General features: G+C 40.1%; 1 protein-coding gene across 10 annotated transcripts in view; it reads left to right on the plus strand.

Moving 5' to 3' along the window:
• The window catches only part of MICAL3 (microtubule associated monooxygenase, calponin and LIM domain containing 3), a 172,873-nt gene that overhangs the window by 96,018 nt on the left and 50,123 nt on the right, over positions 1-26,732 (plus strand). For 4 of the 10 annotated variants that reach the window (XM_072923833.1, XM_041713711.2, XM_072923831.1 and 1 more), the window contains exons 21-25: positions 2,264-2,371; positions 4,960-5,067; positions 5,696-5,882; positions 9,253-9,341; positions 10,433-10,520. In XM_072923833.1, coding sequence (XP_072779934.1) covers positions 2,264-2,371; positions 4,960-5,067; positions 5,696-5,882; positions 9,253-9,341; positions 10,433-10,520 — 580 coding nt within the window. Of the gene's footprint in view, positions 1-2,263; positions 2,372-4,959; positions 5,068-5,695; positions 5,883-9,252; positions 9,342-10,432; positions 16,490-26,732 lie in introns of those variants that run through there. The other 6 variants (XM_030263613.4, XM_030263614.4, XM_041713709.2 and 3 more) reach the window with 3 other exon arrangements.

Consider the following 26,732-nt stretch of genomic DNA (forward strand, 5'->3'; position numbering starts at 1 on the left):
GTCTCCTTGTTTGGTGAGTGACCCTTTCTGTTCCTCAAAACAGAATATAAACAATGAAGTAAAAAGCAGCCACTAAACTTCAGAATAAATGCTGAAAACCAGCTGGGCTCTGGATCAAGTAATCTCACAGAGGCCATTTAGCAGTCAGTCACTTGCAAATTTTACTTGCTTCTGGAAGCAAGAATATTCACATTTTCCAAGCTTAATTCCTGGCTCTGTAGTACTACCCTTGTGTCAATCCTTCCTGTGCAGTTGTTTCCAATGGTAGAGCTGGCAGTTTGTGCAGATTGTCTTTGATTCCAGTGTACACTTTTGTTTTGTTTTGTTTTTGTGCCTGATTTTCTCCCCAGTCTGTTGTCTTTGGGCTATTGGGAGCATGCCAGTTTGAACTGTGGTTTCTTTGGTTGCTTTCTGTTTTCAGTTATCTTCAGCAGTGCTTGGCAAACTGCAGAGTGCTTTTTTGGAAAGCACCATCTACAGAAGTGATTTTTTTCGTAACTTAACTGTTTTGAGTTAACCATCCCAAGTCAAGCTGTCTTCTTGAGCTGGAGCTTAAACAATCCCAGAACCTTTGCTGGTGGACATAACTTTTGCAAGCCCTACTAAAAAGAATTTACTGACATCTAGGTCGCTTCACATTGCTGGGTTTTCTTGGGATACCCTCTTTTTCTGATGGCTAAAATCACAGAAGCTGTTCTTCAAGAAGGAAAAGCAAACCTTTGGCTAGATTTGAAATTTTGGCTATGAAGGCCTGAATAAGAAGACCACATTAAACATAACGACACCTCTTTGTTAATGGGTTCCATTACTTAATATCTCAAACAAGGTCCACAATGCTCATGTGCATTTCCTTATTCAGTTAAAATGATGACACAGAAATGATGATCTAGACCAAAATACTTTGCTCCTAACTTTTGTAGCGCTCTTTGGCAATTTTAAAGCTCCTTCTGGACATGGAGATGCAAAGATAGAAATTATTTTTGAAATTGTCTAATTTCTGTATCGTGCAGAATTGAAAAAGAGGAGAAACTGAGAACACAAAGTAGAGGAAAGCATAAAGTGGGTAGGGCAGAGAGGAAAAAGGAAACAGATGTTGGAACACTGCAAGCAATGATGGATTATGATTTGGGATTTAAGGGAAGAAAACAAGAAAAATACTGGGGAGAGAAGGCTTAGCAAAGTAAGGACATTTTCAGAGAAGAAACTTGATTAATTGTTGATGTACAGAAAAGTCTTGTATGAACAATTGTATTTCCATAAATTGGGGAAATTGTGAAAGCCAAGCTCTTTTGCATTTTGCTCAGTAAATTTAATCTTGAGGTTAGCCTATTCCAAGTGGCTAGAAGTAGCTATTTTCATGGGTCATGCAGTTACATGACATTTAGTTTTCCTTTGTATAACTAAACCCATAATTTATTTTTCAAAGAAAGCCAGTTATTTGTAATGTGCATACTTTTTTTTCTTTCCAGACTATAATTTTTAGGAATGCACAGTTTCTTCCAGTGCTGTTTGTCTGATACTTCCAACATTTTTTCCTATTAATAAGAAGTATTTATTGGGAGATGGGCATAATCATCTGTAGAGATAATGACAAGGACATATTAGAAGACCAAATTTTGGGTTCTCCTGTGAAGAACCAGTTTCAGAAGGATGCAGGTTCTCAGTCTCTGATTTATTATTTGATAATTGATAAACAGATTATTTTGTATTCATACATTCTTCTTTTGTTCAGTGTTAGTAGTCTCTTTACAGTAAATCTTAGGTTGGAAATTTGCTGTTAATGACTGGAAATACATACAAGCTAACTTCTTTCTCTCCTGTCCCCCAGGAGAGCAGACTTTTGGTTTATATAGTTAAAAATGTAGAAGAGGTCTCACATGACCTGAAAGATGATCTTAGTGCCTTGGGCCAGTAATAGAGAACAATGGGAGATAGAGAAGGAGCAGAGGAAATTGATTTGGGGTCTTTGCCAGTGGCTTAGTTGGTTGGGTTACAAGAGGTTGGACATCTGTGGAAGTAGGTAACTGCTTCCAAATGGTCCTAAATAATGTAAAACCTAATAAAGAGCAAATTTAGAATAACTACTCTGCCTCGCTAGGGAGAAAGTAAAGATACACTGGGTATTTTTCTCAAAGTTTTCCTGTAAGAGTGCTTAAAAAATTATTCTTGATGGTAGCCAGAAAGGCCTGGGCTGGGTGGGTTATTTTTTTTCCTCTTAGAAGAGAACATGTATGATTGTGTTGATGTTTATTTTATGTTTTAGCCTGAGACGGAGCCGTCTCGCCGATTCTTTGTTGACCAGTGGGAACTCTCCCTTAGCCTCCGCTCTTCCAACCGCCCTTCCTCACCCTCCTCCGACTCCCTCCGACAGGTAGCACTCACCTGAGCACTCCAGGTGCACTCAGCTGCCTTTGCTTGCCAAGGACACCCACGGGACACAGCCAGGCTGGCACTGCTTCACCTGCAGAGCCTCTGTGCTTATCCGTGCACAGAGGAGAGGGAAGAAGCAGCCTGTGCCTGGCACAGCTCGGGTGTTGCCAGCCACGAAGCGGTTTGGAACGAAATGTTTTAAACACGCCGTGTCTGAGAAGTTTGTGGTGCACCTCGCACTCAAACCAGGGGTTTTGAGCACTGATAGTCCTTCTGGCTTTGCAGTGAAGCTTTCTGGTTTTGCTTGCTGCTTTTGTTGAAGTTTTGGGCTAAATAACAGTGTTTATGCATATATGGTTAATGGACAGTGTGGAATAAAAAGTGCTTTGGCTTTTTGAAAAATCAATGAGAATTTGAACTAGTTACAGTTGTCCTACGTAAACAGCAGGAACTTGATTTGACCTCAGCTGGAGCAGGTTCTTTTCCTTCTTTTGAAAATGTTGCCAAACACTGTATGTCCTGAAGGCTATGGAAAGAAAGATAAAATGCTTCACTCAATACCCTTATTAGGCCAGATATGATATGTAGGCAAAAAGCAAAACAAATCAGAAACACACAACCCCAAATTAAAAATTCAGCAAGTAAATTTCTCACAACAAATAGTCCAAAATACTGTGAGTTAATATTAATATATTCATTTTTCTAGCATGGAACTTCTTATGTGCTGTTCCTAGCATGGGAACTTCTTATGTGCTGGTAGAAATTTAAAGATTCTGAAGGATCCACAGTTGAAGGTTTCAAATCAAAACTTGATCGAGGGAAACCTGACTCAGCTAAAAGCAAGTTTTTTCCCTGGAAATGCTTAATCTCTCTTCTAAGAAAACTCCAAAAGCCTCTAAAGCTCTGATCATTCAGAGGAAACAGAAAGCTCTTGGCCAAATTATTATGATTGCCAGTTAAAAATCAATGATGAAGAAAATTTTAGAATTGAGCACCATTTTAAATGTAATGTTTGACAAGATATATGTAATTGAAAAGCAACTCTGCACATATTTGTGTGGAACTTGGAAACACATGGAACCTGGGGGACTCAAAGACAAATAATTTATTATTTCGTGCATGTAGAAGTACTGCAAGTGTTCTACCTCTTGGAATGATAGCAATAGACAGGTATAAATTCTTTCTGGGTAGAAATAAACCCTCCCCTCATTACTGCAGTGACAGCTTAAGGAATTAGGACTGTAGTGACAGCAGCAGTAATCTCTGGCTGAGCACTCCATTTTCATCATCTTTTTCCCCAAAGAAGTACCCATTGTGTGATAATTTTCAGTTTCTGTTATGCTTCCTGCTGTTCTCATGTCTGAACTTGTGAAGATTTTAAACATTCCTGAAAGGGAATGGTTATTAAAGGCTATTAGTTGAGGGAAAAAGCTGCTGTGCTTCAAGCAAGTTTTGCTATGAGTGAAAGCGGTTTTAAGATACAACTTTCCTTTTGTTATCCTTGGCATTTCACACTTGCTAGAAGCTGAGTGGCTCTCTGATCCTGTATTAGCTAAGAATTCTGCTAGAAGCATTCATAATGCTGCTTAGTCTGGAAAAAGGAAGTTGCTTGGCGTGCTGTTTGCTGCTCGGAGTCAAATCCGTGGCGTTTGCAGTGTGATTGAGCTAACATGGATGTAACCACCTCATTTTCTTAACCATGTAATTATTGCCAGTGGTTGTGTTTCTTGTGAAAAACACTTCTCCGCTCCTGCTGTGATTGAATTTGGCTTGCAGACACTCATTTGGTGCCACCTAAGGTAACAGCCAACTTGCCTAGACTGCTGAAAATACTAGAGGGTTTTTAGATATCCAGAGTTATGGACTCGGTCTATGCCTATGATGGAGAAAAGCCAAGTCATAAAGATGTGTTCAGGGTTGAACAAATACATGTTCCAGATGTATGCAGGTATGGCTTTAATGCATTGGATTAAGGCTCTTCCATCTTTTTCCATATAAACCTCTGTGTATTTTTAGCGCTGGAAGAATTAATACTTTTGACTCACTGTGAGTTCCTTAATTAAGGACTTCTCCCTGCTCTGTGAATGCTCTGTAAAATTAATTCTTTCCAGGTGCAAAGTATACAAATATACTTTTGTAAATCAGCACATTGCATTAGACTTGGTAACATGCCTTCTAAATGATCTTTGTTTCTGATGTCAATTTTACCTGGAACCAAAAATCTAACCTGTATTTAGCCTCATCCTTTAGAAGTGTCTATCCACAAGTTTCCAGGGACAAAATACCCCGCAGATGAAAACAAGATCTACTCCCTCCATCATCATAGTGTTTCTGGAACACTTAAAAAATGCAAAATGCAAGCCTTCCTGTCCATTCCTGCAGGTGATCCTGGACTGTACTGGTGATTTCTGTGATACTGGCTTTGCTATTACTACTTGTCACGTTATATTGTCCACTGTCTTGGCATGATTTGACCTTTCTGCACCTTTTCACCACCTAACCTCTCATCATTCTAGTTATTTTTTTTTTAATTTGATTCTTTTTTTTCTTTTCTCACATCACTCTTGTTTTATTCAACCCATCTGGTAGAAGTACATAAAGATGTACACAGGCGGAGTGAGCTCATTGGCTGAGCAGATAGCCAATCAGCTTCAAAGGAAAGAGCCACCCAAAACCCTTCTAGACAAGAAGGAACTGGTAAGACGATGTGCCGGAGATGACGTGTGTTTGTGCTTAGATGTCGTGTAGATCTCAAGTTTTGTCAGTGTCCAGTTGTTACACCACTGATGGAATCTGTCGTAGCTTTGTGAGAGATTTTTGTTTCCCTTTCTCCATCTACCCTCAGTCTTGTCCTCATTTCCTTTGCCAAGTATTTTAATCTAATGCCAGGATCCAAAGATTGGGCATAATGAATTAAGAAAATGATTCATAACACTTCTGCACTGCTGCTTTCTGGAGGAGACACTGGTTTTGGTAATGTATGTCTAAGAACTGTTTGAGGATGTTGTAATGGTTTTGCCTTTCTTCATATGCCTCCTTAAGTCACTGATTTCAGGGTCATCATTAATAGTACTGGTGTCCACTCATCTACCTAGAACTTGTTTTACTCCTGATATATATAGGCATGGCTTCCTAGGACCCTTTTTCCTGGACAACAAGGTTAGTTTTTGGCGAACTTGTTAAAACAGTGAGTTGTGTCTGAGAACTGCAGCAGCAGCATCCAGGTGCTCCCGTATCCACACAAATGAAGAGAAAACATGACCTTGGTGTGTGATCTCAGTGAGGCTGGGCACACACAAATTCAGCCATCCCTTTTTGTGTCCAGGGCTCGCTCAAGAAGGAGTTCCCCCAGAACCTGGGAGGCAGCGACGTGTGCTACTTCTGCCGCAAGCGGGTCTACGTGATGGAGAGGCTCAGTGCTGAGGGCAAGTTCTTCCACCGCAGCTGCTTCAAGTGCGAGTACTGCGCCACCACCCTGCGCCTGTCCTCCTACGCCTACGACATCGAGGACGGTAAGGGAAATGGCCCTCTGCTCACGAGGCTCCTTGCTGTCCTGCAAGCTCTTTTGTCGCTTAAAAATTATTTGGTGAGTTAGGGAAGAAGGTAACTTCCATTCCCCAGACACCATCTCTCAAGCTGTTGGAGCTTCATGGATTTCCTATGGCCAAGTTACAGCGGCAGAGCAGCCGAGCTCATAGGAATTAATATAACATCATCGTGATGCCTAGAGAGGCTACCTGGAGCAGAGGCTAGACAGATTTAAAGGAATAAAGGAGGGATTTATTAAAAGGCCTTCAAAGGTTACACCTTGGGCAGTCCAAGAGTACAGCCATGGCTCCACCCAAGATGGACCCTGGGTCACGAGTTTTCACACTTTTATAAGTTTTGGTCCATTTCTATATTGGGGTTAATTGTCCAATTACAGCTCCAGGTTATGCAGTCCCATCCTCCCAGGCTGCTCTCCTCAAGTCACTGTTGTTCACACTTTTGGGCCCAAAGCTGCAGCGGTGTCCTTGGTTCTCAGGCTGGAAAAGGATTGTTTTGTCTGACTAAACTGTGAGGAGAACTTGCTAACACTTTATGTGAAGTTCAGAGTCACATGCTAAGGCAGTACAGAGTCTGGAAAATATGAAAGCCAAAACTTAGGGCATCATTAACAGCTGCTAGAAAGCAGGGTAAACAAATAATAACTGGAGGCTTTAAAAAGCTTTACAGGCTGAGTTTGAGGGCTGGACCTTTCACTGTCCTCATCTGACAGTATTTAAATAAAACACCTGAGTGTTTAATACCACTTAAGAGAAAATAACAAGTTGGAGAGAAATGCAGTCAGCTTGTTCTTCTTGAAGATGCCACAACTATCCAAGTCTGTATGTTTGTTTTAGATGTAATGAGATAGGAACTACATAATCAGGGGCTGTGATAATAGGTCATTAGAAGCTAAGCTCTGTTTATATAGAAAACATGGAACATTAAAGTTGAGTAGAACTAAGTCAATGTTAGAGTGTTGTTGCAGTAATTTCTGAAGATTCAGTAATGACTTATTTTCTGTATCTAATGGACTAAGGAGAGTATGAAGAATAAGAAGAATATGAGTACAAAACTTGCTGGTGTCTCAATTAAAAGAATCTAACGTGCTAAGAATTAACAAGTCTGAGAAACCAGACAATATGACAGCAGGTGAAACTCAGTTTATCAACAAAGCGTGCATATTGAAAGTAGCAATTTAAGACCATCCATCACTTTGAAAAGTAATCTCCTTGTTAGGGTAACTATATATTTAGAATCTTTGTTTGAGCAGTGAGTGACAAAAACATCACATTTTCTGAAGCAAATGTATGAGAAAGTATTTCAGGTAAATGTTGATTCACATCAGCAGATATGCATTTATTTTCTCACACAGCTGCCTATCTTTAATCCAATCTCAGTAGGAAAATAAGTGCAAAATGGTGTAAAACTAGTGGCAAGTAAGGTGCAAAGGATTCTATTTCAGACATAATGATGTAGAAAACAGAATAACAAGAAAAAAGTGTTAGGGCTGGTATTTTTCCCACTAATTGAGGCAAAGATTAAGTAAAAATTTTAAACTGATGTCACAGGATGACATTCAAAGATATTCTACTGCAGCTTGAAATTGATGGTTATCCATTCTGTGTAACTAAGAAGAATCTTTCAATATATACTGGGTAGAAAAGTGGCTGTGGAAACACCATCTGGTTTAAGGGACAAAAAGAACTAAAATTGTGTATTCATAATGCATTATATAATGACTTTAAGTAATGGACTTGCTGGGCTGCGAAGAGTTGAGGAAACTTAGAATCACCAAACCAGACACACAGAAGGAATAGAAACCCCTTTATTGCTTGTCTGGAAGGTCAGCAGACTTGGCACGCAAGTTTAAAGGGGCCAGTGGTCATTTTGAAATCAACATATGAAAGTAACATCTTTGTCAGAAATCAAAGTTGGGGAAAAGCATTTTTTGAGCACTGCTATTATATTGAGCACTCACAAGTAACTGAATATCTGACTGTCTGTTAAGCAGTAACAGACTGAGCTCCTCTGTCAGCTGTATGGGCTGAAACAGTTTTTGCCACCAGATTTTTAGTGACTCCTTCTGCTAGCATGCTTGTGTGTGCAGATATGGCCAGACAGTTCTCAGTGAAGCAAACACAAAGCTTGGAGTTTCAGCAGGCTTATGCTATTTATTCTGAAATATTACATGCCTAACAGTTGTGTCTATATATGAAGCATATGTGGCTAAACAGAAATCTGTGGTATCCTATCTAATATAATAATTGTGAAGATGTAGCTTGTATTTAATTCTGAATTTTCTTTGAGAGGACAAAACCCAAAGCTATACACATATTGTTGCTGTTCATCTAGCTGTTCAAGCTGACAAGCATCCTGCAGCCTTCTGCAGTCAGTGTCTGGTTTTAGGCTTCAAACTATGAGAATTTTTATGTAAGAGCTTTTCAGTTGTTGTTTATTTCAGACAATCTCAAACAGCATGTTTTGGTATGAGTAAATATTAAGAAATACTTATTGAAGTAAAGATTTCTAGAAAGATGTTTGTCACTTTTCCATCATAAAGCATTTTGCAAATACCAGCACAGAGAAACTAGAGGAAGAGGCAGAGATCAGAATATGTGTTGGGAATGCATTGGCAAAGCTCGAGGAATGGGATAGCAGGGGAGAGTTCTATGGGCTGGATGTGCCACACAGGATACACTGACAGAGGTACAGTGGAAGATAATTATGAGGCATCAGTTTGCTGCTTTTATTAGTACTAGTAGTATTTGCATAATTGTATTGCTAATGCTGCTTTGTCTTCCTGACAGTGCTCAGATACCAGTGAAAAACCTCTCTAGACTTCTGGGGTGTTAGTAAAACCAGCAGGATCACAAAAGGTCTTATTTGTGAAAATGAGTCATTGTCCTTTTTACAAGTAGCCACTGTGCATTTTGAGAGATGGTTCTTTGGGAGTTAACACTGTCCTCTCCCACTTTCCTCTGCTGGTTGTATTCATTCTTGCTTTTTCCAAAAGTGCTTCTGCCAGCTTTTCATGTGATGATTTCTTTGTTCCTCACACACTGCCGCATTGTTAGCATGTGATGCCACACAAGCCTCACAGCTTTGCTTTGGTGTTTGATAGGATTTTAAACTAAATGGCTGTCAGGCACCCAATGGAAAAAAACCTAGTTACAAGGGGAGAGAGCAGGGCTGGAGCTAAAACTTCAGCCAGTGTTTGCCTCTGCATATAGTGAAGAAATTAGAGAGAGAGCAACGGGAGTGACAGCAGAAAATAAGTTGCAGTAAGATGGACATTTATATTGTGCTAAATTCCTGTGTTCCTGTTGCTGACCATCATTTGTGTTTTATCTGCAGGTAAATTCTACTGTAAACCTCACTACTGTTACCGAGTCTCTGGTTATGCTCAGAGGAAGAGGCCAGCAGTGGGTCCTCTGTCAGGAAAGGTAACTCGTTATTTTCATCTAATGTGCTGTGTTAATAGATTTTGATTCTTAACATTGCGAAAGTATGTGTGATGGTTTGGGGTTTTTTCAGAAAATAGAAAAATTCAGAATGCATTTAGTTGCTTTATCTATCATGAAAGCTTACAGTTCAACTAAATCTTACTTAAAAGCTATTCCTCTGCTTAGTACTACTACTCTTTTCATGATACTTATTATAAAATAATTTGCTATCCTGATCAAAACAGAATTTTGATTTGTTTTTCTTGTCAGCAGAAATACTTTCTCAGTGTGTGCTGAGACTAAATGAATAATGTTACCAGTTCTGGTTTTTCTTTGTTTCTCCATGGTTTTACTTAAGATGAAACAAATTGTTTGCATTTCCTTTGGAACATAAAGTTCTACCCCACTTGCATAAGCTGTGAAGATCATATGCCTTCATTTCTGAAGGTCTGCTGTGTGTTAACAGGAACCTGCATGAAAAGACAGAATATCCCCTTTCCTGCACTATCATAATAGAAGGATTTGTGCTATAAATATCGGATGGGGAGACACTCTGTAATACAGAAAAGTCCCTCAGCTTTTGTTGTTACAATCCAAGGCACCTAATTTTTCTCCTCGAGCCCCTTTTCAGTATTTTCACATACTCTGAGCAAGCTACATGCTGGTTTCTTAAATTCTGTTAAGCTTGTATGCTGCAAACTGCCCTTGTCCCTTGAATTATATTTTCCTTTGTGCAAGCAGTGGTGTCTGTCCTTCTGCCTGATTCTCAGGTTTTATTAGTATGATCTGGAGCTGTACTCCTTTTTGGAAGGATCCATCCCAATATATGCCATACTTCCTGCCAAAAATAAAGACTAAAAATGGTACCTGTTTTATTTCCCAGAGGAGCAGACTTCAGGGATCTTACAGCTGGCTATCCAGTTTGTTTTTCAGAGCTTTAATAAAGCCTTAAATTGAGAAGGAACATGCTTGTTTTTCAGACCTTGCCTTATGTGATGGTCGCGGGGTATCTCAGTTCCTCGCTCGGCATGTTCAGTACTCCCAGCAATTCCAATTTTAACATGAATTTCACTTCCCCCACGTTCTTCCAGGACACCAAAGGACCTCTGCAGGACGCCATGGCCAGTGATGGGAGCGGACGGGCCAACAGCATCCCCGCCTCAGCAGAGAGGGCCCCAGGTAGCTCCGCTTCCTTCTTTAGCAGGGTGGTGCAGTACTCGCTCGGCCTCGTGGGCAGAGTTAGGGTGGTGAGCCAGCGCCTGCACAGCACAGTCTCCTCCATTGGGCACCACGTAGCCCAGAACCCTCTGGACTCCTTTTTCATGTGTCAGCTGCTGGCATTTGGGGTTCCCTTTCTCTATGTCCAGTCAGAAGTTCTTGGGCAGATCCTAGGGGAATTCTGTGGGCAGCCTGCTGACCAGTGAGAATTGATGTCACCCAACTTTGAGCTGTGTAACTCGTTTGGTTTTTGCGGTGCCATGTGAATTTTGTGCGCTACGTGGAAATCTCAATATATTATTTTGCACTGTGGCTTTGGGGCCTGGATGTTCTCAGTTCTTTCAAGGACATTATTTGAAAGAATACCAGGAAAACACAGATGCTCAGTTGAGGGTCTCCTCTGAGTCAGCCCAGAAAAGAGGCCTGTAATGTATGCAGCTCAATGTCAGTGAAATGAAAAGTTTTTATGAAGCACTGGAATAGCTCACAAACTGGATTTCTGTGTTTTCCTGAATTCTGGGTGTGGTATCTCGTTCTCCCAAGCTTCTCTTTATTAATCTGGTACTTGAATGGGAAAGGTCCCATTACCTTTGGATTGTGTCTCCTTTGGAATTCTGGGTGTCTGACAGCTAATGGGATTGGATTCCTTAAACCCCTTGAATTTCGTGGTGCTGGCAGGTCATGGTGCTCTTTCCTCTGCCAGCATCTGTGCTGCTCCTGGCCACGGCTTTGGAAATGGGGTGGTGAATGCATGTGTCTTACTGTGACATAGTTTCCCCTTTTAACTTGAAATTCTAATTCCTTCTAACATGAGAGAAGTGTCTGTGCTACAAATGCTCGTTTGCCCAGCCCCCAAGTGCTCATTTTGTAAAGTCAGAAAAAGGAAGAAATATTAATTTTTAGTACTTGTTCCAGAAGACTATGAATTAGCTAAATCAGCTGCTTTTAGAAAGGGAACATACTTAGAACAATACTTTGAGAAAACGTTTCCATAGTGCCAGTTGAGAAGACCTTAACAACACAGGAGCAGATAAAAATCATTATGTTCTTTGACTTTATATTATACAAGTGTTTCTAAGATTGTAACTAAATGCAATCTGACAGAAATTTATCCTTAGTGTGTTGATTTTTGGAGTGTAGTTACTTTCAAGATTTCTTCTTTTGTGTGTGTCCAGTTTCTATATGGCAAAAGTGAGAAAAGGGTAGGGAAGAATGATACTTGCAAAATGCTATGGACAGATGTGTGATCTATAGCATTTTTTGCATAACTGGATAGATCTAAAACTGCTTTCTCTCAAAGTGATTTTTTTTTTGTAGCTTGGAGCGTATTGTTAAAGATGAATAGAAAAATACTTATTGATGCACAGGGCAACTGATGTGAGCATAAGGTGTTTTGGGAGGAGGAGATTTGAATTACATTTAACAATTAGTTTATCACAGCAACTGCGGGCAGAAAATCTCCTTTGGATTAGTCCTTCCAACAGATCAAATTTAATTGCTTTTACAAAGGAACATTCAGCAGCTAGCACCTAAATGATCACTAAGTAGAGCAAACAACAGGGCATAGTTTGTGATAAACTTCTATAAATCAGAAAAAAATCAGCTATAAATCAGATGTATCCTTCTGTAGTGGTGGCACAATCCTGTAGCAGCACTGCAGTATTTCCAGAGGAGTAAGATGGAACAGACACCATTTTGTCTAATGACAAAGCTTGAAATCTAGGGCTCCTTCTGTTTGCTTTCTGCTTTTTAGAGCAGTATATAACTGTAGCATAATGTTCAGAGCTTTTGGACTTCTTAAAGCTTTGGCCCTTGCAGTGCCCTAGGTGCATTAGGGCGTGCTCAGCTTAGCTGGGTCACCTTTTTCAGGCAGGGTGTTGTGGTGCATTCTTGTGTGTGCATGGCAGAAGTACATTCAGTGCTAGAAGAGGTGAGCAGTGCCTCTGTTGTGCTAAAGAAATATCATTAGTGGCTGAGTTTCATTCTCTTTGTGCAGTATGATTTAAGTAACTTTTGGAACTACTGACTGACTTAGCAACGGTGAGGAAGCAAAATGGAATGTACTTGAAAAACAAGCCACAGTGGCATTAAAGGCAGGTCAGTTCTCTGTTAGAGTAACAGTCATGTCCTATAGGTACCTACCTTCAAGCTCCCCTTCTTGCTGGGTAGCTAGGTCAAGAAACCTGTGGTGGGTTTTACAGTTACTCATGGCTTGGAAAAACAAACCTTTTTGAGCTAGCAAGCTTACCTATGCAGTGGAAGAACAGGATATTATTTCTGAATTATCAAAAGGAGTCTGTAAGATTACATCTTGGTGTAACTCCTGAGTTTAAACTACTTGTGTATATTCCTTCTTGCAAGCTTTCACTGTAGCCTAGACAAATACCTCGAACAAAAACCCGTCTGAGATGAAGACAGAGGCAGAAGTCTGTTTCCTAGCCTCCACTTCATCCATCTGGTCACTCACCCAGTACAGGTCATACAGCTGGAAGTGTTTTACTTCCTTTAAGGCAAGACTACCAAATGGAATTTGGCAATAGCAATTTCAGGCCCTGAGGTCTGAACTAATGCTCAGTAGTGAGGTAGGTCTTGGTGTAGAGTGTTAGTTGCCTCTAAAAGGATTAAGTAAAAGCAGAGAAGCCTGTAACGTGCTCAGGTTTGATATTTGGTGGAGATGCAAATATAGCTTAGAAGGCAAAGGGAAGGTGTACAGCAGTAACATCCATTGTGGAATATATAAAAAGGCATCCCCTTAAAAATTTTAGACCTGAGAGTTAAATTCAGCCCTGAGTTACCAAAAGTGCTTTTTTCAGGGATCTTTATGGTGACTCATGCAAGACTTGCTTTTTAGTAGTTGCCATGAAATCCCAAATGGATGTAAATTGCATGGGTTTTCTCCCTACATTCACTGCCCCCTTTGTTGTATCACCAAACCTTTTTTAGCCAGCTTAATGCTTAAAATATATTCAACCACAGAAGAGCCTTCAGCAGGTTTAGTCAGATGAGGTGAGATTGGTCACAACAAACCCTTTCCTGTGCTGTCACTAACCTGTTTGGCACGGATTAACCTTGCTAAAGATGTCAGTCCCTGCCTGGGTGGCCACAGTGCTGGCTGTTCTGTCTGTCCCTTGTAGAGCTGTGGTTGCAAGGCACAGTCTGTGATCAGCAGGTTGAGGTTTGTTCTGCAGTCAGCTGGAATCACCCTCTTTGGGAGGTGTTTGCAGGGAGCCTGGGTGGCTTCTGCCCTGCTGCTCACAGGGGAGCTTATGGCCAAACTGGCTTCTGGAGCCCTTCAGTGTGGGAAGTGGCAACAAGCTTTTGAGCAGTGGCTGCCATTCTTTCTGGGAAAGGGAAGTTGGGGACAGCTCTTACTGTGCTGAACTGTGGCATGCTTGTCGTAGATTCTGTAACTTTCACTGTACCTTGTCTGCCTGTTTTTCTCTATCTTCTGCATTTGCCTTTGTGCCAAAATGCTGCTATTGCCAAGAAAAAAAAAACAAAACAACTGAACAAAAAACTTTTGCTTTTCAACTGTCTCTCCCCTTGATAATCTGTAACTGCTGTGTCTTGGAATTTTTTTTAATATAATTTGCAGTACTTTATATGGTTTTTATGTGCTTTTAATGCAAATGCTGTTCTTCTGTTTGTTCTAAAGGTCTGTAAGAATGTTTCCGAATTTTCAGCTCTTTCTTGACAGATGGACTTGGAACAGTCTTTACCCCTATCAGTTTTATGATATGCTCCTTGGGGTGATGTTAGCCAGCAATGTTTTGTTGTAAAATATTTCCCATTTCAGGCTCATGTTTTCACAACAATGCACTTCTGTCCCTATCAGCAATAGGAAGTTCATAAAGGAAAGACTGCCTAGGGAAACTCGTACTTGTACAGCAATAAAAGGCAAGTCATGAGATCTTTTGCTTTAGTTACTTGACCTGTGAAAGATTATGAAATCAATCATAAGCAATAGTATGAAAAAACTAAAAATGCAATACAAAGTAGAGGTACTAGGACTTGTGCTCTAATATTACATAAATACGTAGTGTATATGATATAGGTATGTGGTCTGAAAAGTTAAAATCCTCCTATGGATGTGCCTTAATGGTTTTCAGGGAGAAATATTCAGAGCAAAGCCCTTCACAGTAGACACTTAAACAAGTACTGTTGTATATAGCAAGCAATATACATGAGGAAGTTCTTTTTCTGACCTGGAGAGCTAGGAAAGAGCGGCTGTTTCCTCTAAAGGGCATGTCCTTTAAAGTAAATTATCTGAACCATGTTTGGAAAAGGATCTTAAGTGTCTGTACAAGTATAAGTATTTTTGAATGCATCCAATATTATTTGCACACAATTCAATTTTGTGTCTGAAAAAATACAAATATATATTTCTGTTTAGGAATAAGCTTCTTGTTCATAAACGTTGCCTCTATTGTTCAGAAGCATTGCCTCTTCACTGTACTGCATACATTGAACATGCCTTACTTGTGAAAATGATTTATTGCTCAAAGCAATACTGTTTGCTGTGCAAACAAACATCTTGATGAAATCCTCTACTTAGTTACTTCTTTTCATTATTATTCACATTTGGGTTTTGTTTTTGTTTTAATTTGATCTAGTTTAAACATTAAATTAAGAACAAACAAATTCTGTGACATGACATTCTGTTTGAGGTGCCTTCATTTTAAACCACTGAAGGTTTACAAATATATCCCACTCTTTTCCCTGACAAAAATTTAAAAAAAAAGGAAAATATTCATATTTCAGGATGCACCACCAAATTGGGATGAAAGCTATTTCGTCTGCTAGCGTGCCTTGGTTATTGTCTGTTCTGTTTGGAGGAGCCATGGTGGTTTGTTTAGCAGGACATGGCACATGATTTTGAACCCTTTTTTGGGGTATCATACAATTGAAGAGAGATCTGATGGAAGATTGACTTCTCTCTGGAACTTTACAATGTCCAATACAAACTTAAGAAGCAGACCCTGTATTTTTGGAAGCTGAGGAGAGTGTACAGGAGGTTGCCTGATTAGAGCCAGGTTCAGTGCCCAGTGAATCATCTCTCAATAACAAGCCAGGAATCTGTTAGGATGAGTGCTTGACTGTTCCCAGTCCATCATGTTCCTTTTCAGTGTTCTTATCAGGATTTGGGTGGCTTTGGCATAAAGGAAAGGAAAATGCTAAAGGATTGGCAATTTGAAGCCCAGTAAATTTGGAAAAGAAAAGACGTGGTGGGAAGGTAATTTGTTCTTAAGAGTAGGAGAATGCAGCTGACCTGATGCAATTTCACTGAAAAATCCTGAAAAACATTTTGAGGACTAAGAAGTATGTATACAAAACAACAGTGTGCCGAGTTTGTACTCATGGCTGGATCCTGCTAAGAACACTTTCTTGGGAGTTACTGGGCTCCCAACTCCTCCTCTCTCTCTAGCTTTCAGACCTGTAGACTTGTGCCACTGGAATATTTGTTGTTTGTATGTGTATATTCTGAAGGGTGATATGAATTTTTCTGGGCACTTTAAGAGCTTCATTGAATGTTTTTGTGTCTTAGAAAAATAGTATTAAGTTTGTGTGAAAGAGTTGGATTTTTTTTTTTAATTGCTGAATTAAAATGTCTGGTTTTTTGAAAAGTGGAATCTGAGTAATGCTATTTTGAGGTTGCTTCCCTCAGAGAAAAGGAGGGGATGTGCATAAATTAAGTTCAGTGACAGATAACGTTCAAGTGAGATGATTTAGTGCTCAGAAAGGCTTCATGTCTCCACTTATAGTCCCTTTGAAGACTTTGATTTATGCAGTTGTTTTTGGCCTGTTTTTGTTTTGGGTGTGTGTGTGTCTCTGAATTATGTAACACGTGGTTTTCCTGTTGCTGTGAAATTGAGATATTTTTTGTTCAACTGTGTGAAATGTTCAAGGGAATAAATTCCGAACAAACTTCAGGTTTCTGAGTTTTTCTTTGTCCTCCCCCTTGCCCCTCCACTGGTTCCAGGTGAGGGATGCTGCAAGGGGATACAGAATTGGGGGACAGTGGAATGAACAGATCTAGCACGCTGAAATGCAACAGCCATTTGAGGAGCTCTGTGGCATGTGCCATCCATCACTACCAATTACTACTTTTCATGCTCTTTCTATATTGTGGTGGTTTTTTTTTAAATTTTGCTGTTACATTGTGGTTTGCTCGGGGTGCAGGGCACACATTGCACAGACAGCATGACCTGCTGAGCACCTCCTTGCTAGGTGTTCTACTGCCTTGGCAAAGCTGACTTTGGATAAACGTGCTCTCAGAGTTTGGCTTCACAGAGTTTGGTGCCTTTAGGAGGTTGTTTTGTATGGCTTGCTGCAGGCCAGAGGTCTTTGTGATGTTCTGTGAACAAGGCAGTCACACCCATGGGAGAACAGGGACCAGTAATGTGACAGGTAAGGGTCTTGACAGGCTTTGGTTCCTCTGCTTGGTGTAGATCTGCTGTGGTGGTGGGCTGTTTTGGTGCCATGAAAAGACAGAAAATGAGTAAATGCTAAGCTTTGTAGCCAAATCCTGCATCTCGTGTTCTAGCTGGACTGTTGCCTTTTCTGAAGAGAACTGCCCACAAGGAGGTGACCTGCCTTCCTCAAGGCCCTTAAGAGCCTATTCTGTGATGTTTTCACCATGACAAACAGACCTGGATCGTAGTTCTGAGCTGCACTTTCCTGGTCTCAAAAATACAATGAGTTAGTCTACATTAGGGACTTGTTCTGTATTTTTTTCCTCACATGCTTCTCTTGCTTCCTACTCCACCATCAGCAGTGAAAAGCTTGTTATAGCAGATGATTTTTGAAAATTCAGTTGTGAATGATATTTGGCCAGAGTAGATTACATTTAAATTGTAGGTCACAGAACTACAACCACAAACCGGTTCTGGTCTATGTAAACTTTCCTTCTTTGGAGGGAGATAATTACTTTGTGCCAGTTTTGAGGTTAAGATGGGCCTTCAGTTCTGAGGAGGAGCCATGAGGATTCAGTGTAAAACTTCATATGCCTGGTGTATGAACTAGAAATGTCATTTTGATGTACCACTCCAACTGTGCTATCAGGAGAGCTGTTAACTCTGCAGCTACATAAATACTCTCCAGAAATCAAATGTTTGCTTCATGAATTAAGGAAAAAAAAAAAAAAAAAAAAAAGGATGAAAGGAGGTGGATTCTGGAGATTGCCCCATCAGAGTAGAAATCAGACTTCCTTGCTGTACCAACACAGGAAGCCATGTTTTCAGCTAAAACTTGGAGTAACCAAATGTGGCAGTGGTAGGAGAGACAGCCCTCACCTCAATTCTCTTTTAAGTCTACACAGATACCTCACACTTTCTGTTTCTGTGCCTGTGGTTCTTCTCTAGTGTCATGACTTTTGTAACAGGGATGGAAAAGTGTAAGAAGGTACTTCTAAAATAATGAGTGAATAAAATTTAATACAAATTAAAACAAGGGAGTTACGGTTTTACCACCTGCTTGTGATCAGCAGTGTAATTTATTAAGTTATGTAGTTGGTGATGTATCTTAAAATGCAAGAAATAAAGGGAGAAAAGCAAATTAAAAAAACAACCAAACAAAAACAAACATAAAACCCCAAAACAAAACAGCACCCAAACCAAATATAAGAAAACAAAAAGACACAAAACCAAAACAAATAGTAATAATCTGAAGGGAAGGAGCAAGTAATCCAGAGTCAGCTTCAAAGCTATAGTCCTGCTTTTTTGGGGTATATTTATGAAGGAAGGTGAATTAGTTGCTGAGCTGATCATTACAATGTAGAGTTTAGCTTGGGCTTTCTGAACAAAACTGGGCAGATACTCTTTTAGGATGAGATGGCACTTCTGTGCCCTGTTTAGTTGCTTACATCTTCTCTCAAAAATGTATGTTTAGTCTGACATTTCTCATGTTTGCTGTCATCCCAGAAGGCTGTGTTTGCTTTTTTAGGAAAATTTCATAATCCTCCTTTCTGCTGTTACAGACGTTTATCTGATGGCTTGAGGGTAGAAGTGTTTAAAAATAGGAATTTTTTACCCAAGAGATGTTTTGAATACTTCCAGGCTGATGTGAAAATGCATCAGAACTGATGTGTAAACTATTTTTAATCAGTAATAAGTCTTTTGGAAGCTTGCTTCCCAGAACTGTGCCAGATTTTTACTATAACTATCTACATATATAATTACAAGAATTAGTTTTAGGAAAAATTTCCACTAAGGTGTGAAACTCTGGATTTCTTGGAATATTCAATTGCTTTGTAATATTTACACAAGAATATGTGGCATAAGTGTAGGTAATAGAAAAGTATGCAACAGAGTGAGGGAGCAGATGTTGAACCTTTTTGGAGTATGTGAATCTTTTACTTGTGACATATATTTCCCACTATATTTTCCTGTAACTGCCAGCCTAAGATTTCAAATGCTGTTCCATTTGCAGCACCTGATAATCTTGACACAAATGGTAGAAATTAGGTAAAGCCATGCTTAGTATCTAAATGAATTCTGAAATCCAGTGGTTATGGAAATCTCTAGGACATTGCCTCAGAAGAGATAATAGTGGTTATTAGCTCAGTAAAGAGAAGGAAAATAGCTGTTCACAGGTAGTATTTTGAATCTGATCACAAATTGAACAGGAGCCTGAAAACATTGCATTCCACGCTTTTATTATGCATGATAAAATTTCAGATTTCTGATGGGTTGTTCTTTAACAAAATCAAAATAATGTCCATTGTTCCATGTGGATCTAGAAGTACCAGTTTCTATAAAAAATAAGCAAAATTTGTCCTGAAAGATTCATAGCAGGAATCCTAGGATGGTTTGGGTTGGAAGGTGCCATAAAGATTGTTCTGTTTAAATCCCTTGCCCTTGACAGGGACACTTTCCACTGGACCAAGTGCCTCAAAGTCCTGTCCAGCCTGACCTTGAACACCTCCAGGGATGGGGCATCCACATCTTTGGGCAACCCATGCCAGGGTCTCACCACCCTCCCAGTAAAGAATCTCTTCCTGATATCCAATCTAAACCTACCCTCTTTCAGTTTAAAGCCATTCTCCATTGTCCTACTTCTCCACGCCCTTGTAAAACATCCATCTCCACAAAGACTTCTCCAGGCTAAACAACCTCAACTCTCTCAGCCTTTCCTCGTAGGAGAAATGTTTCATTCCTCTAATCATAATTGTGGCATCCTCTGGGCTTGCTCCAACAGATCCACCTCCTTCTTACATTGGGGTCCCCAGGGCTGGAGGCAGCACTCAGGTGGGGTCTCACCAGAGCAGAGGGGCAGAATCCCCTCACTTGCCCTGCTGTTCTCAGTGCTTTGGATTAAGCTCAGGACATGTTTGGCTTTTTGGGGTGTTGCATGCATGTTGAGCTTCTTGAGTCCTTCTCCAAACCTTCTCCTGCATCAGGCACTTTTTCATCCTCCTGGTCCCTGACTTTGCCTTCTGTGATTTGAGCCGTATGCCTGGAGCGCTTGCCAGTGAAGATTCCACTCCTACTTTTAGGTGGAAATAGTCTTGGTTTGGCTTGGAGTGATTTGCATGTTGGGGATCACCTGTCTGATCCCTCACAGTGAAATGAGAGATTGCAGATTGTACTTGTGCTGCAGACAAGTGGCACGTGGTCGATGCCACAATGAATAAATTATACCAGGTGTTGTGTAGTGGAGAAGAGAGCAGAGGCTTTCTTTGTAAAAACATAAAAGGAGTCACTGTATGGATCATAACTGGACAATCAGTCTTAAATAATAATTTGTAAGTTACTTAACAAAAATAAAGGACTGCTTTACTCAAAAAGTGGGAAACCTCATTAACCAAGGTCATGGTGATTCTAAAATCTAGTGTGGCCGTTTCTTTTCCTTTTTCTCCTGCCAGTCCCTGGATGTGCCTCATCAAGATGTGCCTCATCAAGAACCCAGGTGGTTCTTTGAGGTACCATACCTTGAATAGCTTCCAGAACAAAATTTATGCCTACAAAGTAATGTTATTTTATCCTCTTCAGCCTTCCCACACTCAGCTTCTTTCAGAAAATGGGAATGAGGCCAGACAACATATGATAGAGCTGATCTAAATACTAGGGAGAGCTCTGACATCCTAGATGATACCAGCAAAATGGAGAATGATTGGTAATAGGTTACTGACTTATCAATGCTGCTGAGTGATTAACAGGCCTAAAATCCCTGCATAACTTATATTGTATCTCTAGAACTGGAAACCCGTTTGGGCAGCAGTAAAAGTGAATTCTGTACAAACACAGAGATTTTCTTGCCAGAAGAGATGTAATAAGGAATACTGAGCTTAACAGTGTTCCCTGGAGCTTGGTTTAGGTGATCTAATGCCTGCTTTCCCCTGATTCTCTTCTCCACCCACCAGTGACAACACTGGCCACTTTCCAGGAGTCAAAAATAGCCATACTTCTGGATGATTCTATACCTCTGCTGTAAGGAAGGCAACTTTTCTGTTTTGTTAAACCACATACTGAACTCCTAACCTTCATTACATGATGCTGCTCCTTCATGCATCTGCATATGGGGAACACTATTCCTCAAACATAGCTTACACTGTGAGTTAGATTAATTTCTATTTGTTTGCAAGACATAAGTATAAATTACAGATGACCTTGATCTTAAACTGGCTAATTACATTCACTTCTGGATGCTTCCACTAAAGCAAGATCAATGCAATTGCCAACTGTTTCTAAACTCAGCCCTACTGATGCAGTAAGCAACTGTTTTGTCAGTGTCTGTTTTGGGAATTCCAAAAGTCTGTTTTAACAAAAATAATGGGGGGAGTGGGGCAAAACATTGCAACACTCGTAAGACAAGTGTGTGAGTTTTCAATTTCATTCATTAATTTTCACACTATTATGAAGAGAACAAAGTTCCACATTTATGGACAGTATCTGAGAATGGAGAACTTAATTCTAGTGGGACATTGTGGAATGTGTGGAGGAGGACTTACACCTTCACATGTTTGTTTCTGGGGTGTCTGTTTCAGAATCCCTCGAGTATTTTAGCTGTCATCTGGTCCTATGCACTTTATAATGGTTTGGGATGGGGGGGGGGGGCTTTCTGCTCTTCATTGCTTAGGGGACCAGTAGATACCAACATCTCACTGATTTTTCTTTCATGTGCTGCTGAATTAATGCTGTAAAATGTCTTGGCCAGCACTAGAAGTGGTTCTTTGATAACTCTGCTGGGTACTTCTGCATCATATGGCTTTTTGATTAAACATCTTTCTGGCTTAATCTCCCAATTTCTCTGTTTAGATCCCCAATTTGCTGGGAAGAATTTCTAGTCTGATGGTGTGAGGATGGAACCTGACATGGTAGCAGAGAATGTTGGTTGCTTATCAATTTAAGGACAGTTTTATTGATCAGGTCCAGCATAAGCCAGTTTGCATTTACAGTTCCCAAGAGTGCATCTTTCTAGAAAGCTTAGTTACTACTTACTGTTAGGATTGGTACATATGCACTACAGAACAATTTCAGGAGGGCTATCTTCAGGTGTGAGCACATTTTGAATGCTGTGCATAGATACTGGGTATCTTGCTTATGAGTAAACTTTGTTTTTCTTATCCTACTGTCCTATTTGAGTTCAGGCCATTTATGTTTAGCAGAACGTGTTATGAATCTAACGGGAAACATCAGAAAACTCAAGATGTAATGGGTGCATAGTACAGCTGAACCCATTCAGCTGTAATTCAGAGTAATTCAGACTTCTGAGGGCTTGGGAACACCCTACCATAGTAAGGGAGAAAGTTGAGGCATTGTATCAAAGTAACACTGACATTTGATGACTGCTTGTGATGTTTTAACCCCAGCTGGCAACTAAGTACCACACAGCTGTGGGGAACAAAAGCAGAAAATAAAACTCGTGCATTGAGATAAGAACAGTTTGATAATTGAAACAAAGGAAAATATTATAATAATAACAACAACAATAATAATTGTAATGAAAAGGAAGGAATGAGAGGAATAACACCAAAGAACAACTGATGCACAATGCAGTTTGCTCACCACCCACTGACTGACTCCCAGCTAATCCCTGAGCAGCTATCAGTCCCTCCTGGCCATCTCCCCCCAGTTTGTGTTCTGGCCACGATGTTCTATGGATGGAATATCCCTTTGGCCATTTGGGGTCAGCTGCCCTGGCCACACTCCCTCCCAGCCTTTTGTGCACCTGCTCGCTGCCAGAGCATGAGATGCTGCAAAGTCCTTGACTGGGGATAAGCACTGCTTAGCAACAGCCAAAACATCAGCGTGTCACCAGTGTTACATCACGCCAGACCCAAAACACAGCATGGTACCAGCTACTAGGAAGAAAATTAACTCTATCCCAGCCCAAACCAGGATACTGTTAAGTATTGAGATTCAAATAAATTTGTTCTTGTGTCTATTTGAGGAAGTGCTGCATTGCTCCTTTTGTCTTTGAGGATGTGCTTATCCAAATTCAGGGCCTCCTACCAGGAAATGTGCAGTTCTGCAGTTCGTGATGTGAGGCTGTGCAAACAAGCACTGACAAGAGTGCAGCAGGTCTGTTGGCCTCTTGCCAGGGGTTCTTGGAGAAATTTCATAAAAGAGAAGATAAATGTAAAAGGGCAGATGAATCCAGATTTAAAACTTTGGACTTCTTACTAACCCTTAAAAGATCCATTCAATTTGACACCCTTCTGCAGCCTGTTCAGAATTGCCATGGACACGGTTTATGTATCTGTTGCTGTGCAGTACAGAAATTGTTAAGTGTCTAGATAATAATTTTTGAGAGGATTAAGGAAAGGATTTCAGAAGAAATCAGTTGCACTTATTTAAGTGGAATGTCTTAATTGATTTACTGTTTGAATGTGTGCAGCATCTAACAATGAGTCTTGATACCAATATTTTCTTTCTTATTGTGCACACAGTGCTGGGCACTTCCTCATATCAAAGTGGCTTTTCTTGACTTGAAGTGAAGTTGAGAGTGAAGTGTTTGGCATTGTGCATTCTGGATCCTGTTTTTGGCACTGCCACCAGAGTATTTTGATTGCCTTGCTGGTATTTAATCTCTGTGTCTGGACTTGTGCAGTCCCCCTACAGTACTTACCTACTTCCAAAATAGGTTTGTTTTAGTGTGCTAGTACTTGTAAAGCCTTTTGAGGCCCTTGGATGAGAAGTGGATTTGGAATACAAACAGGCAGTTAGTGGAACTGAAGTGGATAAGGGTGAAACTTCTAGGAAAAATCCTGAAACTCAATGTGACATGAACACAGATGAAAAATGAGAAGCTAAGAATACTACTAGATCTCATTTGCTACCTTCTCTATACCTCAGTGATAATGTTTGCTGAATTGATAACACACTTCAGAAACCTTGCTCCAAAAGGTATTTCTTAAAAGTTAATTGCAAGGGGAATATGAGGACTTCCAGCATTTCAAACTCAGAGCTCACCCCATCACTTTTGAACTCCCCTGGCAAAGTTCCCATCTTCCTTTTCAGTGCTTGATCATAGGCAATCTGCTGCTGTTTCTATAGGATTTGTTTTATCTGACACAGTTCTCAAACAATTGTGTGGAGGTAGAAGTAATTGAAGTGTTTGGAAAAGACAAGTGGAAACAACCAGGTACAGTGTTTCACATTACCATGAAACCACAAGCTTTGGGAAATCCATAATGAACATTTTCCTGAGAGTGTATTAATGCCTTCCCCCTTTGGCATGTGTTTCAAAGTAGACTCCTTTATTTGAATTTCCATAATTCCCCAAGGCCACAGCTAGGTCTGTGCAAAATACTGGACAAGAGATTACATGCACCTTAGTCAGATACTGAGATAGCAAGCTAAGAAAAGCAAGTCTAGAGGTACTGCATGATAATTGAAAAACAGCTTCTAGTAAAATAGATATTTTCCCTTTGGGAAGAATTCATTGTTCTCAGATTCCCAGTTCTCTCCTGCATCTTAAGCATGGAATTGTTGTGTCAAGGAGTAAGCTTGGCAGGATTTCATCAAGCCTGTGGGAATAACGTGTAGATTTTACAGAACAAAGTAATATTGGAGGTAAATTGAGATAGGATCCTCTCTCAAGAGGAGCTTCTCAAGCCTTCCAGGAATTGCCAGAGTTGCTGGAATAGCACACACTCATGCAGGCAAGGAGAGGTTCTGTTAGGAATGTTATCTCTGATCAGACACTTATCGTTTCAGGAGGCAAGCTCTGTCAAAGCTGAGATAAATTAAGGGCTCTGGCAGCTTTCATGCAGCAGCTAAGCAGCCTGTCCTGTTAAGAAAAATAGCTCCCTTCAGATGATCTATGTAATGTTCATGGCCCACTGACTCTTCCAAAGTAAAGAGTCAGATTTTTAAATGTGTCCTATTTTGGATGTTGTTTGTGGATTTTTAGCTGATCAGTTGATTGCTCAAGAAGCTACACTTGGCTTTGAGGTAGTTCCCCTCTCTGGGTAGTAACACTGCTTTTCTTCCTGGCTAATGCAGCCTGGCAGCCTTTTTTATTCTCCCTTGTGAATGCTTGCTGACTTTTGTCTCTGTGGGCCCAGGGATGAAGTAGAAGGTCAGGTGCTGGCTGAGTGCACTCTGCAGCTGTCTCCTGCCAGCAAGCTGCTAAATAGTCTGGGGAAATACAGTGTATTAATTGGAGAGAGGCAGCTTTCCCTTCCAGAGGAACTTTAGGTCTACAAGAACTGCATTGGCATAGACTTTGCCCATGCATCTAGCACTTTATATATATATGAGGGAGAAATGAGAGTAGGCAGCAAGCTTCAGAATTCCTTGGTCTTATTTATATTTTTATTGTAATATTTTATGGGTTTTTTGATTGTAGCATCAAATTAGTTGTTGTGAACTGTAGAGTATAAAATGGGGAAATTGTCCATCATCTGAACGCTTCACTGATGCCTGTATCTCACAGTTTCATTCCTTGTATAAGTTTGTGAAGTGCAGTGCTTTTCCTTCTGATAGTTGATGGCTTCATGGTGCATGGCTATCAGTAACATTTCTTTTGTTTCATATTTGGTAACAAGCTGGACAGTGGCTTTGAAGACAGCCAGATTGGCTAAATGCATGGCATCTTGTAGAAACAGACATACTTAATGTATTAGTTTTCTTTTAGAAAGAAAACTAATACATTAAGTAAACAAAGTAGTTTGTGTAGTGCAAATTCCTAGAAATTCCATGCTTAAACTGGTAGTCAGTAGAGTTTCTGTGTCATATTCTCTGATGCACAGATGTTTTCTTGGCAGAGTGGAGAGATGTGACCACTTTGACATCTCAAGTATATGGATATATAAATTAATAAGAGAAAGTGCTGGGAATACCCTTTTTACTTTGAGATTTTAAGGCATGAAATACTTGTCAAACTCACAGGACATCTTGGCTTGACCACATCTTTTTGCATAAAAGTTCGGGTTGATTTTCCATCTTTTAAGATTTTTTAACACAGTTGCATTGAGTCACTCCCAGTTTGTGCTGTGACAGGATTTGTTTGATTCTCTGTCCCAGTTACACTGGGTCTTTGTGATGAGAAGGGCAATGATGCTTTGTGTTTTGAAAAACTTACCTGAAGGGCCATATATGTTAATGAAATGCACTTAAACAGATCTCATCTTGATTTTCAGTCCTTCTCTACCTAGCAGTGGTTGCCAATCTTTCTCCCCACATTTGATATTGGAGTATTGAAACAGCCTTCTTAAAAAAAACTCTACTCCATTACATTTAATTATATGGCAATTGTTTGTTTGGGTTTGGTTGTTTTGGTTTTTTGTTCGGGTTTTTTTTTTTCTTTGAAAAGAATCTCAAAAAGCCCCTAAGATGGTTAGAAAACAAAAGAAGTGAAATAATATCAGACAGATAGAAGTTTTTGTTCTTTGGTTTTCAAAATTCTTTATCTTGTGAACTTTGCAGCTATGTCATGGTTTGCATCAAAAAAGAGTAAGTTATAAACAGCTTGTGGAAAGACATTCCTGTTAAAGTAGCTGAGCCTTGCTGAGGACTCCATTTGTATAAAAAGTTCTGAGTAGTACAAAACCTTTTTTTTTTTTAATTGTTATTTTATATCCCTTGTTTGTTTGCCCTGTCCTTGGTGTTCCTGTGTTACCCAGAGTCCTATTTTTTCTGCTGTCAGCCAAAGTGGCAGAGCAAAATTTGAGGTCATTTCCCCTGTTACTGTGAACTCAGGGTTGTTGGGTAATGTAACATGGATTGC

Source organism: Taeniopygia guttata, chromosome 1A (genome assembly GCF_048771995.1).
Source record: "Taeniopygia guttata chromosome 1A, bTaeGut7.mat, whole genome shotgun sequence".
Taxonomy (NCBI): Eukaryota; Metazoa; Chordata; class Aves; order Passeriformes; family Estrildidae; genus Taeniopygia; species Taeniopygia guttata.